Here is a 14,970-nt window from a genome sequence, read left to right as displayed (position 1 = left end):
GGAGAGAAGAGAAGTGGGGGGTAAGAGAAGAGAGGAGGACAGAACGGAAAATGGGGGAGAAGAGAGGAGAAGATAGAATAATAAAAGGTGGGGAGGAGAAGAGAGGAGAGGATGGAGAGAAGAAAATAAGATACTCGAGGAGAAGAAAAACATCATAGGAGAGGAGAGATTTGCTGTCCAGATGTTGGCTCGAGTAAACACATGTTGTCAGCGACACAATGACCAGGACATGCCTTCGCAGCTCTGTCACCAGCTAGGACATAATGGAGGAGGTGATACTCGTAATAACTACCTCGGGGCGAAATCGTCGTTGCAGAAGTCGTCCAAGATTGATATAACACTACACTGTTGGGATCTAATGCCACTCTTTATAAACCACAAAGACAGAATAACATTCTTTAACAGAGTCTAGCTCTTTCTTCAATAACAACTGTTTGTGTATATTGTTATTTACTGTAAAAAGACGTTGGTGACAGCTGTAATGAACAGACAGTTTGTCACACACATATATACGTATTTATATATCATTATTTTAATATATATGTATATTTATGACATATATATACTGTATGTGTGTGTGTGTGTGTGTGTGTGTGTGTGTGTGTGTGTGTGTGTGTGTGTGTGTGTGTGTGTGTGTGTGTGTGTGTGTGTGTGTGTGTGTGTGCGTCCGTTATTGTGTTTTTGTTTATGTTTGTGTTTCTGTGTAACTATGGGATGTCGTAATCCGGCCAGATGTCGTAATCTGGCAATTATGAAAAAAGAGAACAGGAGTTATGGAGCCAGAGTTTGGTGTTTTATTGGTCGTGAAGATGGTTGTCCATATAGTCTCCCCATCAAAATAGTAGGCTATGTTCGACCTTAAAATAATAATAATAACAATAATAACATAACCAATAATAACAACTTTTAAATAAAATTAATTGTATTTATTGGTTTTGAAGTAGTGTATCCCGCTTTTTGAGGGTCGAGTAAGAGAATATTGAGGCGCAACTGGTAAAGGGGGGCGGTGTGACGCGTCAGTCCCGAGCGCTCAGAGCATCAGTCCAGGAGCGCCACAGTGAGCGCCACCCAAACCCAGGAATAATCACAACTTTCAAAGATGTTGCTCCGCTATACATGAAAGTATTTTTCTCTTTTTAATTTTCACTTCATGGTGGAGTCCTCACACTTGATCCTATTGCATCGTGGTAAGACTTTTTTCTTGCATTTTTACTCTTATGCTTTTTGTAAAATTATAAAACATTTATAAATGTAGAACATTGTTGAATCACCAATCGATTTCTTTTGTGAACTTTTTGTGTGACGTAGCCTACTATGGCAAATATTTCCTCAGACTTTAATTCATATTGTCCTTAACGTGTTAATTACGCATTATCCATTGAACATCCGTTTCGATTAGCCGAAGTCGGCCTAATAAACACACATTGCACTTTTTTTCCGCCCACAGGGAATTCATAAGAGGATGAGGTGGGCTCAGTGTGAGATCCCAGCGCTCTCCCGGGTGAACATGTCTGCTCTCGGCGGCTCATACGCGCGGCGCTGGCTGCTCCTGTCCGTGTTTGTCTTGGCTCTCATGCTGCCGGCGAGCAGCGGCTGTCCCAAATCATGCGCCTGCTATGTTCCCGGAGAAGTGCACTGCACCTTCAGATACCTCACCGCAATACCTGAGCAGATCCAGGCGTCTGTGGAACGCATTAACATGGGGTGAGCTTCCCCTCATTTTCTCTGCTCTGAATCACAAAGACAAATACTGGGGCCCGTTTTTGTATGAAACGTTACAATGTCGTAACTTTAACCATCATTTGACCATCTATACATTTTTAATTGTTAATTCATTGACTTCTCTTTCCTTAGATACAACAGGATAACGGTCTTGAGAGAGGGCGACTTCACAGGACTTCTAAACTTGGAGCTTTTGATGCTTCACAGCAATACCATCCATTTGATTGAAAACGGTGCATTCCTGGACCTTAAATCATTACAGGTAAAGCCCTTTTAATAAATTAACAGCTCTTATCGAAAACATAAACGGTTTCACTATACTGATATACTCAAACGAAGAAACTCATTTGTTGATTTATTGGAATTAATTAATTAATTGATTACTCTTGACCATTGAGTTTATATATGTCATTAAAAAACATTTATTTGGTCTACAACTATGCTATATCTTAGCTGATTTTAAATCCATACACTGACATGCTTGGGAATGCCCATGTTATATATTAGCATTGCCTTGACATGTGTGTTTATGGATTAATATACGCTCCAAACCACAAATGTACCTTTACAAACATCCCCCAGGTCCTCAAGATGTCCTACAACAAGGTGAAGGAGCTCAAGAAGGAGACGTTCAAAGGTCTAGACTCCCTGCTGAGGCTGCACATGGACCACAACAGCATAGAGTTCATCAGCCCCGACGCCTTCTTCGGCCTCACCAGCCTCCAGCTGGTCCACCTGGAGGGCAACCTGCTGCACCAGCTCCACCCGGACACCTTCGTCACCCTGAGGCTCAGCGGGGCCTTCAAGGTGTCCTCGGTGAGGAACATCCACCTGTCGGACAACCACCTCACCGGCCTGCCCGCCGACATCTTCAGCGGCTGCTCGCGGCTGGAGAACCTCTTCCTCCACGGGAACCCCTGGTCCTGTGACTGCCGCATGGAGTGGCTCCCTAAGTGGTCCCAGAGGAACCCGGGTGAGAGAAAGAGAGAGAGAGAGAGAGAGAGAGAGAGAGAGAGAGAGAGAGAGAGAGAGAGAGAGAGAGAGAGAGAGAGAGAGAGAGAGAGAGAGAGGAGGGAGGGAGGGAGAGAGGGAGGGAGGGAGAGAGAGACACACACACACACACAAAGAGAGACAGAGACAGAGGGAGAGAGAGAGAGAGAGAGAGAGAGAGAGAGAGAGAGAGAGAGAGAGAGAGAGAGAGAGAGAGAGGTTGTGTTTAGTTTGGTTACCCCCACCTCATTTCCAGTGAGATACAAGATAAGTTCCCTTTTTGACTAGCTTTTACACGTCACCTAATTGAAGCGTAACCATGGGTTTGGATGTACTTATTCTAATCACAATACAATACATTAATTGTCATGTCATGCTTTGCTAAACTCAAAAAATATTGAAAATATTGATATATTCTCTGTCAAGTCAATGGTAAAATGATATGAAATGAATGATGACACATATAGAGCTAAGATAACTAAATTCACATTCATATCCATCACTTTTCCAGGAAATTACTATTCATACAGCTTAACCAAACACATGACACAAAATGCTCTGTTCGGATGTCCCACAGGTGTGCTGAAATGTAAGCGTGACAAGAAGTACGCACAGGGCCAGCTGTGTCCCATGTGTGCCAGCCCCGGGCCCCATCCCGGCCGGTCCCTCTCCCAGCTCCCCAGCGAGTCCTTCACCTGCAACCAGCCCTGGATCCATCCCCACCTCAAGCAGAGCAACGTCAGCCTGGCCACCGGCGACTTCACCCCGGTCCTCCCTAGGGACTTCCTCGCCCCCATCGGCTCTATGCAGCTGAACCTCACCGACCATTTCTTCAACGTGGCCGTTCTGTCCTGCACCGTGCAGAGGCCCTCGTCCATGGAGAACCTGACCCTCACCGAGGAGGACGACGACGTCAGCCTTCTCAGAGTCGACGTGGCCTCCTCGCTGGTGTGCAACGTGGACTACGAACACGTGCAGCAGCTGTGGCACATCCTGGCCACCTACAGCGACTCTCCCATGAGGCTGGAGAGAGGCCTGATGCTGTCCCGGAGCCCAGAGATGCTGTACCAGTACCGGCAGCTCAGACCGGAGGAAGGCCGGGAGGGGATCTACACCGACATTAAGGCTGTGATCACGGCTTCCCCGGGGTGGTTGATGCAGGAGATGGTACACCTCCAGCTCGACCGAACCACCACTACCTACTCCACCTTGCACATACGGTACTGGTCCGTGGTGCACCTCCGCGTGGAGAGCAGAGTGCCCAAGAAGGATCGCTACAGCTGGACCCTGATCAAACGGGACAACAAGACGAGAACCGAGCACACCGTACTCAAAGGTTGGCGGATAGGGATTTGATGGAATTACAATATAGTTGTGTAACATGTCTATAAAATCGTCGTGCTGAAAAAAAAAAAAGGTTGTGCTGAATTCCAATTCACTTTTGTCGTTATTATTAGACTGTATTTATCAAATGTTGTTATTTAAGGGATAGTAGGCTATATTGTTGATTCGCTATGATTTGATGTTATTTGACAGTATTCTGTGTTACGTTATAGGTGGTGTAGCAGAGCTGAACTGCCAGACCATGGGCGAGCCAAAGCCTTCTGTCGAATGGATATTAGCAGACGGCAATAAGGTCAGAGCTCCTTTCTTCAGCGAGGAGGGAAAGATTGTCATCACAGCTGACGGGAGGCTCACTTTGCGTGGTGCCGACATATCCGACGCTGGCCTCTACCGCTGCATCGCCACCAACTACCTGGACGCAGACATTCTCAACTTCAGAATCACAGTGCTGCCCACAGACGTGGAGGAAGCCGAGGTCAACGGGGTCCAGCTCTCTAGAGCCCCGGGTCAAGATCTGGTCCTGGACTGCGGCTCCACAGGCAGCCCGGAGGCCTCCGTTCAGTGGATTCTACCAGATCACTCTGTGGTCCGAGAGTCTTATGGGAACAAGAAACTACATGAGAACGGGACTTTGAGGATTCGTGGTCTCACCGCGAGGGACCGGGGCTTCTACAGGTGCCTGGCTGCTAACTACATGGGAGCTGATCTGCTGGTCTCACTGGTGACCCTAACAGCGGAAGCTGCAGGGGCAGTAGCAGAGGATGAAGAGCCAACGTTGGGTGTGGATGTTATGGTTGAGTCTGACACTGGGGAAAAGGAGATGGATCTGAGTGTGCCCCCTCCCCTATCTGAAAGAACTAGTCAGGAGTCTAGGACTATCACCTCGGACCGGCCCTACCCCAGGCTTGGGTCTCTAGGTCGGGGTAGAATGGGTCTAAGGCGGAATGGCGCGATGGGAAACAGACGCATCTGGAGCAACAGGATCTTTAATGCAAACAGCAGGAGAGTTGCCCCAGAGAAATTTGCTGAATTTATGAAGAAGGCCCAAGGTGCATCAAAACAAAGTGACACAGGTCTTTCTGGAAATGGGGAAACAGGCTCTGGTGAGGGTTTTAACGAAGTGATTTTACCAGATTCAGTTACATATTCGACAGACAGCCCTCAATTAGATTCAACTTTGTTAACTGCAAGGCAACAGGAATACAGCACCTACCCTGACACTGTGATAAAGACACAGAACAGTGAGTATAATGGTTTAGCGAGCGCTCAGACCGATGGCATGAAAACAACAGAGTCATACACACAGTCACATCTTGTGACGCCTATGGACTCAGCATTTACAGATAGTCCTGAGAGGTTGAATGAACTCCAAAGTGATGCAGCCACCCCACAGGACACTGTATTGGAAAAAAGTGTAACAGCTGGTAATTGGATCATACCAAGGGAATTCTACACTGATGGATCTACCAAAATAAACCAAGATCCATCCGTGTTCCATTCGGATAGTGCTGTGGCTGACAACTCAGAGGAAACAGAGTTGACATTCTCAGGGGAAAACCCTGCAGAGCCTGAGACCTCTACCAGAAGGGGTCTCTCTTTTGTCACAGAGCCCAACGTTACTCCAATGACGGATGGAGCAGGGCCGGCCAATCCCGTTGTTCACACTTCCACGGATGCAGAGAGCCAGACCACTTTCACAGCGGTTACCATCACGGAGAGAGGTCAGGATGAGGTTACTTTCCACACCACCCAAAAAATCACATCCCCGGGGCTACCAGCAGGATCCACCATCATCTCCCATCAGCAGATTCACATCATTCCACCGCCAAAGACCGGCAGAGGAGGAGGAAGAGGAGGAGGTCGCCGAAGACCCTTCCAAGGACGTAGGAGGATCATCAAACCTAATAGGATCACTGACATACAATCCTACATTAATAAACTCACACTACCTACAATAAAGAAAGAACGGAATGTTACAGTGGGCTACACTGTGCAACTTGTAACAGGTGAGCCTTGTTTTGTATCGAAATTATTATATTCTGACATCAACGCTTTACTTGAAATATATATGTTAATTGACTAATTGATTTGATTATCTGTGTCTGCTAAATATCAATTTTCTTTCAGACCTCAGTCGTGATGCGAAAGAGAAGACGACAACAACAGAGATACCAAATGTGGCCATATCACCAATATCCATGGGTTCCCATTGGAGCAAATCAGATATTCCTCTCTCTGCACGACATACCACAGCTACAACAAAGTATCACACTACTAAAGCCCTACTTAGCAACAGCCAGTCTGGTCCTGGATATTCACGTGACTACATTACCTCTGCAGATGCCCCTGAGCGTACCTTTACCCCTGATCCATTAATGTCCACAAGCGAAGAAGCAATCACTTCAACAACCCCCATGCCTACTAAGGCTGTACAAAAACGATTCCAGTGGCACAGGCAGTTTGGTCACAAGGGGAAATACAGGCAGAGGCTGAACAGATTCCAGAGACCATCCATCAAGACACAGACAACGACCACAGTGAAAACCACTACAATGATCCCAACCACCACCCCTGCTTCTCCTGCAACCACCATGTATCTGATTCACTCCAGATACACTACAAGCAAAGAAAGCTCCTCAGATAATGGCTATCAAGATGTATCCTCTGCTGATTATGAGCCTACGACGGCGTCACCTATCTCACACTATCAAACTAGTACAATTCCATCATTCAACACTATCACCAATACTCAGACATCACCACCAATCCAAACTATTGATTCCCCACCTACAGTCAGTCCACCTTCAAGGGCAAATCCTGATGAGTCCTCTGGGTCAGGGGGCTACCCTGAGGACTGGCGTGTGATCAAACAGAAGCCTAAAGGAGCAGGAGGACGTATTGGCAGAAGGAGGAAGCCCATAAACGGAAGAAGGCCCTTCAGGAAACCTACAACTACTACGGCAGCTCCCACCACAACACAGGCAACAACTAATTTAAAACCCACCATTTACACCACCATGAGAACCCTGATGAAGACAACTGTATTGCCATTCTCCGTCTCCACACCTCTCTACACTCCATCCAGGGAATATGATGGTTCTACTGGGATGGCATCTTCAGAAGAGCAAACAAACGTATATGGAGAAGATAAGTGGCATGACTCGACCTATACTACTCCTCAAACCAAGACTATGACCAAAGGCCCCTGGGCAACCATACCCAAACCTTCATCCACTGTCATCACAATTAGGACTACAAATAACCCAGAAACCACATTTAGGACCACAGTCTACAGCAACATCAAACCAGCCAAGGGGAACAGGTATCAGCCAACAGGAATGCCAATCAGGCCGACAATGAGAAGCAATTCAGGGATACCCGTCGACTTTGACACATTTGCCATAACCACACCAGAGCAAGAGTATCCCACAACAGCAACAACAGTGGTTGTGGATCTCACCACTGCCAAGAATATGCAAAGCAAGCCCAAGATACTCGGTGGTAATGCAGCTAGTTTCACGGTGCTGTCCAACTCTGATGCTTTCCTGCCCTGTGAGGCAGTGGGAGACCCTGAGCCAGCCATCAGGTGGATGCGCTTCTCAACAAGTACAGGTACGTACACCAACTCTTAACAACCACCATGTCTTTAGTTGAATTGATAAGATCAACACTGTGAACAGGTTCCTACTTACACAGACATCACTGCATTTCTGTTTACAAAGGTTATATTTATATAGTATTGTAGTGTAATACAAAAGTCATTATACAACCAGATGTCACAACTAATCTCAGTTTCTTTTTTTTAGGACACACAATTACCATCAAGGGAAAGATGGGCAAGTTTGAAGTCTTAAGCAATGGCACCCTGGCCATCCAAAATGCCAACATTAAGGACCGTGGTCAATACCTATGTCTTGCTGAGAATGATCTTGGCTCAGACAAATTGTTGATAACCCTCTCGGTGGTAGCATACCCCTCGCGCATCCTGGAGCCAAAGATCCGGGAGATTAAGTTTCATGCTGGAAGCACTGTGGAAATGAAATGCAAGGCAGAGGGCCGTCCCACGCCTCTGATATCCTGGATTCTCGCCAACCGGACACAGGTGAGGGGTTACATCTCAGGGAAGGGGAGGGCTTCCGTGACACCCGAGGGCACCCTGATCATCGAACAGGTGTCAGTTTATGATAGAGGTCATTACAAATGCATCGCTAGCAACCCAGCTGGAGCCGCAACCGCAACGGTCCGACTGCAGGTGGTGTCGGCTCCCCCTGGCATCCTGCAGGAGAAACGGGAGAATGTGAAAGCTGTTATGGGCCAGAGTCTGTGGTTGCCATGCACGGGCCAAGGCAACCCCCCACCGACCCTTCACTGGGTCCAACCGGATGGCTCGGCCGTGCAGACAAACAAGCCCGCTCCGGATCCCAGAGTGGCAATGTACGACAATGGTACCCTCCACTTTAAGGATTTGGCTTTAACAGACAACGGGAAATACGAATGCATCGCGACGAGTTCCACAGGATCAGAGAGGAGGGTGGTGACAGTGACGGTGGAGAAACGGGATTCAGCGCCTCGGATAGTGGAGACGTCCCAACTCATGACGGAGATGTCCTTCGGGGATCAGCTAAGGCTGAACTGTATGGCAACAGGGGAACCCAAACCCAGGATTATGTGGAGACTACCTTCTAAAGCCGTGGTGGATCAGTGGCATAGGTAATATACCCCCCATCCCCTTTGTTTATTAAATTCCATTATTTTAATAGTTGGGGCTGTCATTCGTTTTACATTATAATATTATTTACGTTATTTAGCAGGCTCTTATATAACTTCACCTAAAGGTAAGGCTGAGGACAATCAAAGCACACAATATTTTATTTATTCAGTAGTTTTTCTTTGCAGGCTATTATCATTAGTGGTAGTCAAGTGCATAGTAGGAGTAATTGCATCGCAACAAAGTAAATAATATACGTTTGTTATTGTTAGAAAATGTAGTTTAATTGACTTTAATTTAGGAGCATATTGATATCCATGCACTGAAAACTGAAATCGGAATTAAGACAAGTGAAAATACCTCAGCAGTGGAGTCTTTGAGCCTCAGCCAAGTCCAAAGTACAGATCAAGCACATGTTGCTGAAACGTATAGCTTCTCCTGGGATCCTTGTATTTATATAGTTGAAAATGGCTCTATTTAAAATCTCGCACTCAGGTTTCCATCCATCCTCATTCCTGCAGCCGAGCTTCCTGTGTTAACCCTGCACCAGATCCCCTTCAGACAGAGAATAATAGTTTTAGTGTTTTAATGTGCTGAATAGTCAGTCCTTCCAGGCTTAACATTATGGAACGAGATACTGAGCCCTCTGACCGAATGAATGCAAGCCACTAATGTACTCCAGCACAATCCAAATGGAAAAGCTGGTTACAATTATGGCAGTAGGTATATGAGCTCATGACCTCTGATGTTTTCATGGTGAGTGTGGTAGACCTTAAGTAAGCAAGATTTTTATCAGGCTCTTCGATTGAGCTTGGATTCTTCATAAAATGTACTGCCAAGAAAGTCTCAAAGCTTAATGCAAGCATTGTTTATTAAGTTACAATCAAAATATATGTTTATTACTGCCCTGTGAAACCTTTTATTTGTTATTTCATTTAAATTAAATTGAGATTAATGGTACTTTATATTGTTATTTATCATACATTTTTTTTACATAGTTATATCGATCATTTTTTCATTTCATATAAATATCCTCTTTATACATTGTTAAGCCATTCTAATTTCCTTTTCATCTTTGCTGTTTGTTGGTTTCAGGATGGGCAGCAGAATCCATGTGGAGGAAAACGGGACTCTGATTGTGAACATGGTGAACGACAAAGATGCAGGGGACTACCTTTGTGTGGCGCGCAGCAAGATGGGCGACGAGTTCCGGCTCATGAAGGTCACTGTGTCCATGCAGCCCGCTAAGATCGAACCAAAGCACTATGGCAAGAAGCAGGTCCCCTTCGGTAGAGACCTCAAGGTGGACTGCAAGGCCTCGGGGTCTCCCCAACCCGACATCTCATGGGGTCTTCCAGACGGCACGCTGGTCAACAGTGCAATGCAGTCCGACAGCAGCAGCGGCAACAATGGCGGTCGCAGAACACGCCGCTATGTCCTGTTTGATAACGGGACCCTCTACTTAAATCAGGTAACCCAGATCTGTGTATACACCCTAATCTGTGGGGTCGGCTTATCTCAGGAGGTAGAACATTTGTCTAGTAACCGATAGGTTGCTAGTTCGATCCCCAGCTCCTCCTAGCTGAGTTGATGGGTCCCTGAGCAAGACACTTAACCCTAACTGCTCCTGACGAGCTGGCGGTCGCCTTGCATGGTTGACTCTGCCGTCAATGTGTGTATCAAACGATGTAAGTCGCTTTGGATAAAAGCGTCTGCTAAATGCCCCTAATTGTAATCTGTAAGTTGTATGTTGTACATCCTGGCCCTAAATGTACGCACAAATTGTGTGTTGTTCGTCCTTGCACTTAAAAATAGTGCTTAGCATTGTTTAGCATCATATCCAAGCTAGCTTCGTTGTATATGGGGAATACCTAACAATTGTTGCCAAGTGCCTGGCACTTTGTTCTATGAACATCCTTACTGTACCGACAGCAATATATTGTTTCTCTTTCTTCTGACAAATGTACTAATTGTCAGCCCTACATATATGCCCTAAATGTAGATGTAAATGTAAAGCATAGAGAGGTCTCTTTCTAAACAGTTCCCCTTATTATATTTCTTTCAGGTCGGTATTTCGGAGGAAGGCGACTACACCTGTTATGCAGAGAACCAAGTCGGCAAGGATGAAATGCACGTGCACATCACCGTGGTGACAGCCGCTCCAAGGATTCGTCCCCCGAGGCTGACCTATGGCAAGGTGAAGCCTGGAGGCGACGTCCGTTTTGACTGTGAGGCGGTGGGGGAGCCCAAACCTAAGATTCTTTGGATGTTACCCAACAACGACGTGATTGCAGCGTCTCATGAGCGCTACCTGATGCATGTGAACGGCTCCCTGGATATAAGAGACGTAAAGATGATGGACGTAGGCCAGTATGTCTGTATGGCTCGCAACCCCGCCGGCGAAAACAGGAAGGTGTACAGATTGGAGCTGGACGGCAACCCGCCGGTGATAAATGGCTATCGGCAGAACAGGACAGTGATCAAGGACGCAGCGGTAAAGTATTCCAGGAAGTTTATAGACTGCAAGGCTGAGGGAACGCCGTCGCCATCAATCACCTGGATCATGCCGGACAACATTTTCCTGAAGGCTCCATATTTCGGAAGCAGGATCAATGTCCATCATAACGGGACGCTCGAGTTCCGAAACGTGAGGCCAACCGACACTGCAGAGTACATCTGCATGGCGAGGAACGGCGAGGGAGAAGCGGTCATGGTCGTACAGCTGGAAGTGACCAGCATGTTGAGGAGACCAATCTTTAGAAACCCCTTTAATGAGCGCGTCGTCGCCCGGTTGGGGAAGACTGCGGTGTTGAACTGCTCTGCAGACGGATATCCAACACCCGACATGATATGGATCCTGCCAAACGGGACACGGATTACCGCTGGGCCTGAACGTGGATACAGGCATCACCTTGGCAGCGATGGGACTTTTATGATCTACAACTCTGTAAAAGAGGATAGCGGGAAGTACCGCTGTGCTGCAAAGAACACAGTGGGCTACATTGAGAAGCTCATTCTCTTGGAGGTAGGCCAGAAGCCTTACATTCTCTCCAGGCCAAGGGGCATCATACGCGCTGTTTCTGGGGAACCTCTGTTCGTCCACTGCCTGGTCGACGGCAGCCCCAGACCCAGCGTCTCCTGGACCGTCCCAGGAGGACACACTCTGACCGGCACGCAAGCCCTCGGACGCTACAGGCTGCTGGAGAATGGGACCTTGGTGGTGCGCGACACGACAATTTACGACAGAGGAACCTATGTGTGCAGAGCGCAGAACGACGCAGGCGAAGCCGTTCTTAAGGTCCCTGTCATCATCATCGCATACACTCCCCGCATCACGACCTGGCCACCGCCTAATGTGAGGGCGATGGTGGGAGCACCGGTCCAGCTCAGCTGCGGTGCCATCGGGATCCCCAAACCGGAGATCAACTGGGAGCTGCCGGACGGGTCGGTTCTGTCTGCAGCGGGGCCGGGCCGCCCCAAGGGCAGCGAGTTGCTCCACCCTCAGGGAACACTGATCATCCAGAGACCCATGGTCTCAGACTCTGGTGCATACAAGTGCATCGCAAAGAATCAACTGGGCACAGACACAAAGCTCACGTATGTACGCGTGCTGTGAGAGAGAGACATGTGGACAGCGTTGCATCAGGTTGATGGCAACATGACATCAGACCCCTGATAGGATGATCACAGTTTGTGCAAAGACTTTAAATGGAACGCGGAAAAATAGAGACGGGGGCCAGGGATATCATGGATGATTTGATGTTTCAATTGTTGAATATATGAAGTCCCATCATAGCGTTGTCTTAGTGAAGCATGAAATATCTAAGTTCAGATCAAAACAGGGGATATAGAAGACATTGGCTTGAGTGTGTCTGTTTTCAGAGTAAATCCGGCACAGTAGTGGCAAGTGGGGCCCATAAAGAGGGGGAGCTGTCAGTTACCTTATTGCAGATGGGGTAAATATTGAGGCTATGGGCAGCAGCATGGGGTGCCACAGGATGCTTTAAGTTGAGAAATTCTCTGTGGGGTTGGACCGCCCACTGACATTAGCAAAATATTTATATTTTCATCTCACATTGAGTGACAGCTGTTTTTTTAAGAACACTATCCAAAAATGTTATCTTTCTCAATGTAAAGATAACTTTTAAAAACGTTTTAAAACATGTTTGTACACTGGAGAACTTACATACCAACATTACATGCAAAATCTTCATCTACTCCTCTTCTATATCATCATTTAGGTCTTTACAATAAGGGAATCATTATTCAATGAAACACAGAACTATTGTGTTAGACAGAATAAAGTAAGAGGATACTGTTATTAAGTAAAAATGCAGTAAATGTACATTATGTATCATGAAGTTTGAATAAAAACTAGAATTAGAGGAGAAAAACAAAATGAGCCCTTCTGTTGTATTTCCCAACTTATTGCTTTGAAATACCAACCATTCAAAAGGTTAATGCATATGTTTAACGTATAGACTAGGTATTGCTGTTGTTTGGTGGAAAGACGTCTGAGATACGTCAATACAGATCTGTATGTGTGGTGTATATAGGTGTGGATCAACCCAGTGGGTCCTTGAGAGAAAGAGAGAGCTGCTGTTTCTCTCTGAAGGTAAACTTAAACTCCAGCTGTGAAAACAGCTCCCGTCAAACCCTCCCTGCCATGTGGCAAATCCAACAGAGCGCTTCTGATACGGTCTGCGATAGTTTGTTTTTTTGCGGCCGGGGGATGTGGATGTGATATCGGAAGAAGAAGGAGAAGTTGGTGAAGTGTTTTGACATGAAACAACACAATGTGCAAGGTTTCATACTGCTGTTCTGCGGCTTTTAAGTCTCTGGTTTGGTATTGACACAAGATAAATATACCAAAAAAACAATGGCTTGAGATGGATGGAAAAAGCCAATAAAGAACAAACTGTCGTTTTCTTTGCTCTAGAAAATAAATAATATATTCGCTTACAGATCCCAACTTAAGAATTGGCTTCAGTTGCCACATTAACTTTGATTGGCGCTAATTTTTAACAAAAATGCGCGGTAGCTTTAAGAACAAGTGGGAACCATTTCTTTGCAAATTGCTGCAATTCACTGAGATCCCCTATAATGATACACACTTAGGAAAACTTCTGGGTTCCTGTTGACTTTGAGACTTTACCTCATCGCTAATGCTGCCAGTTCAACTGAAAAAGGACCAGAGTACTAAACCAACCAAGTAACAAGTAGCTTTGAGATGGAATAGTGCTTACAATATTGAATCCATTCGGAAGTGCACTTCCGAATGGTAAGGTTCCATCTTCAAATATATCCTTGTGGTCAGAGACATTGGACCATTTTTTAAACCAGTTAAATGTTCCAGACAGTATAAGAAGCATAAGAAAAAGGAAGGAATTCTGTTCCATAAACATAGCAATGCAGTGTAATTCCCTGGTATTTGATGAACACCACTTGTTGGATGTGTGACCAATGTTCAGTCAAACATATGGTGACCACAACACTAAAGGGAAGGGAGAGATGCCGTACAGTTCCTAACAGGAATATCTTTCTGCTAACTTCATTTGAAAAATATCCAAATTGATCACAATCCCTGGTTTGGTAGATTTATTCAGTACTGCTCTTGAAGGGGAACCGTCATGCGCACTAGTTTTTAATATAAGAGAAGATTGGGTTTATATTTTCAGTTCCGCTCTTGAAAGGAACCAGTCACGCTTTTATTTTGTAATATAAAAGAAGATTTGGTAGATATATCCAGTTCTGCTCTTAAAGATTACTTTGTTATATAAGAGAGTGCTGCTCTGTTTTGTACACTTCAGCCAGGGGGACCTGGCCAAAAGGGCAGCACAGCATGGGGTAAAACACAATACAAAACAAACAACTCATTCATACGCATGTTGTGTGAAATAAATAAACTTACAAATATATATAATATTGTATTCTGTCGTCATTGTTCTCTATTGATCCAATGTTGACGCGTGTGTGTGTGTGTTTGAGCGTTTGTGTGTGTGTGTGTGTGTGGGGGGGGGGAGTATGTGAATACATGTGTGTGTGTGTGTGTGTGTGTGTGTGTGTGTGTGTGTGTGTGTGTGTGTGTGTGTGTGTGTGTGTGTGTGTGTGTGTGTGTGTGTGTGTGTGTGTGTGTGTGTGTGTGTGTGTGAGAGAAAGTGCGGGATACAACCACATACAGACACAGCAAGTTTTCAGAAAGAACC

General features: G+C 46.0%; 1 protein-coding gene across 1 annotated transcript; it reads left to right on the top strand.

The window, feature by feature from the left end:
• The first annotated feature begins 906 nt into the window (after nucleotides 1-906).
• On the top strand, nucleotides 907-14,687 carry igsf10 (immunoglobulin superfamily, member 10). The gene is made up of 10 exons (XM_060074790.1): nucleotides 907-1,187; nucleotides 1,448-1,704; nucleotides 1,855-1,984; nucleotides 2,305-2,695; nucleotides 3,290-4,048; nucleotides 4,269-6,062; nucleotides 6,184-7,668; nucleotides 7,863-8,766; nucleotides 9,860-10,235; nucleotides 10,830-14,687. Exons 2-10 carry the CDS (start codon nucleotides 1,463-1,465, stop codon nucleotides 12,378-12,380), a joined length of 7,632 nt encoding a protein of 2,543 aa, XP_059930773.1. The 5' UTR covers nucleotides 907-1,187; nucleotides 1,448-1,462; the 3' UTR covers nucleotides 12,381-14,687.
• Nucleotides 14,688-14,970: the final 283 nt, after the last annotated feature.

This window comes from Gadus macrocephalus, chromosome 16 (assembly GCF_031168955.1).
Source record: "Gadus macrocephalus chromosome 16, ASM3116895v1".
In the NCBI taxonomy this organism is placed as follows: Eukaryota; Metazoa; Chordata; class Actinopteri; order Gadiformes; family Gadidae; genus Gadus; species Gadus macrocephalus.
The sequence above is the reverse complement of the archived record's forward strand: the minus strand, read 5'-3'. Positions and strand labels throughout refer to the sequence as shown.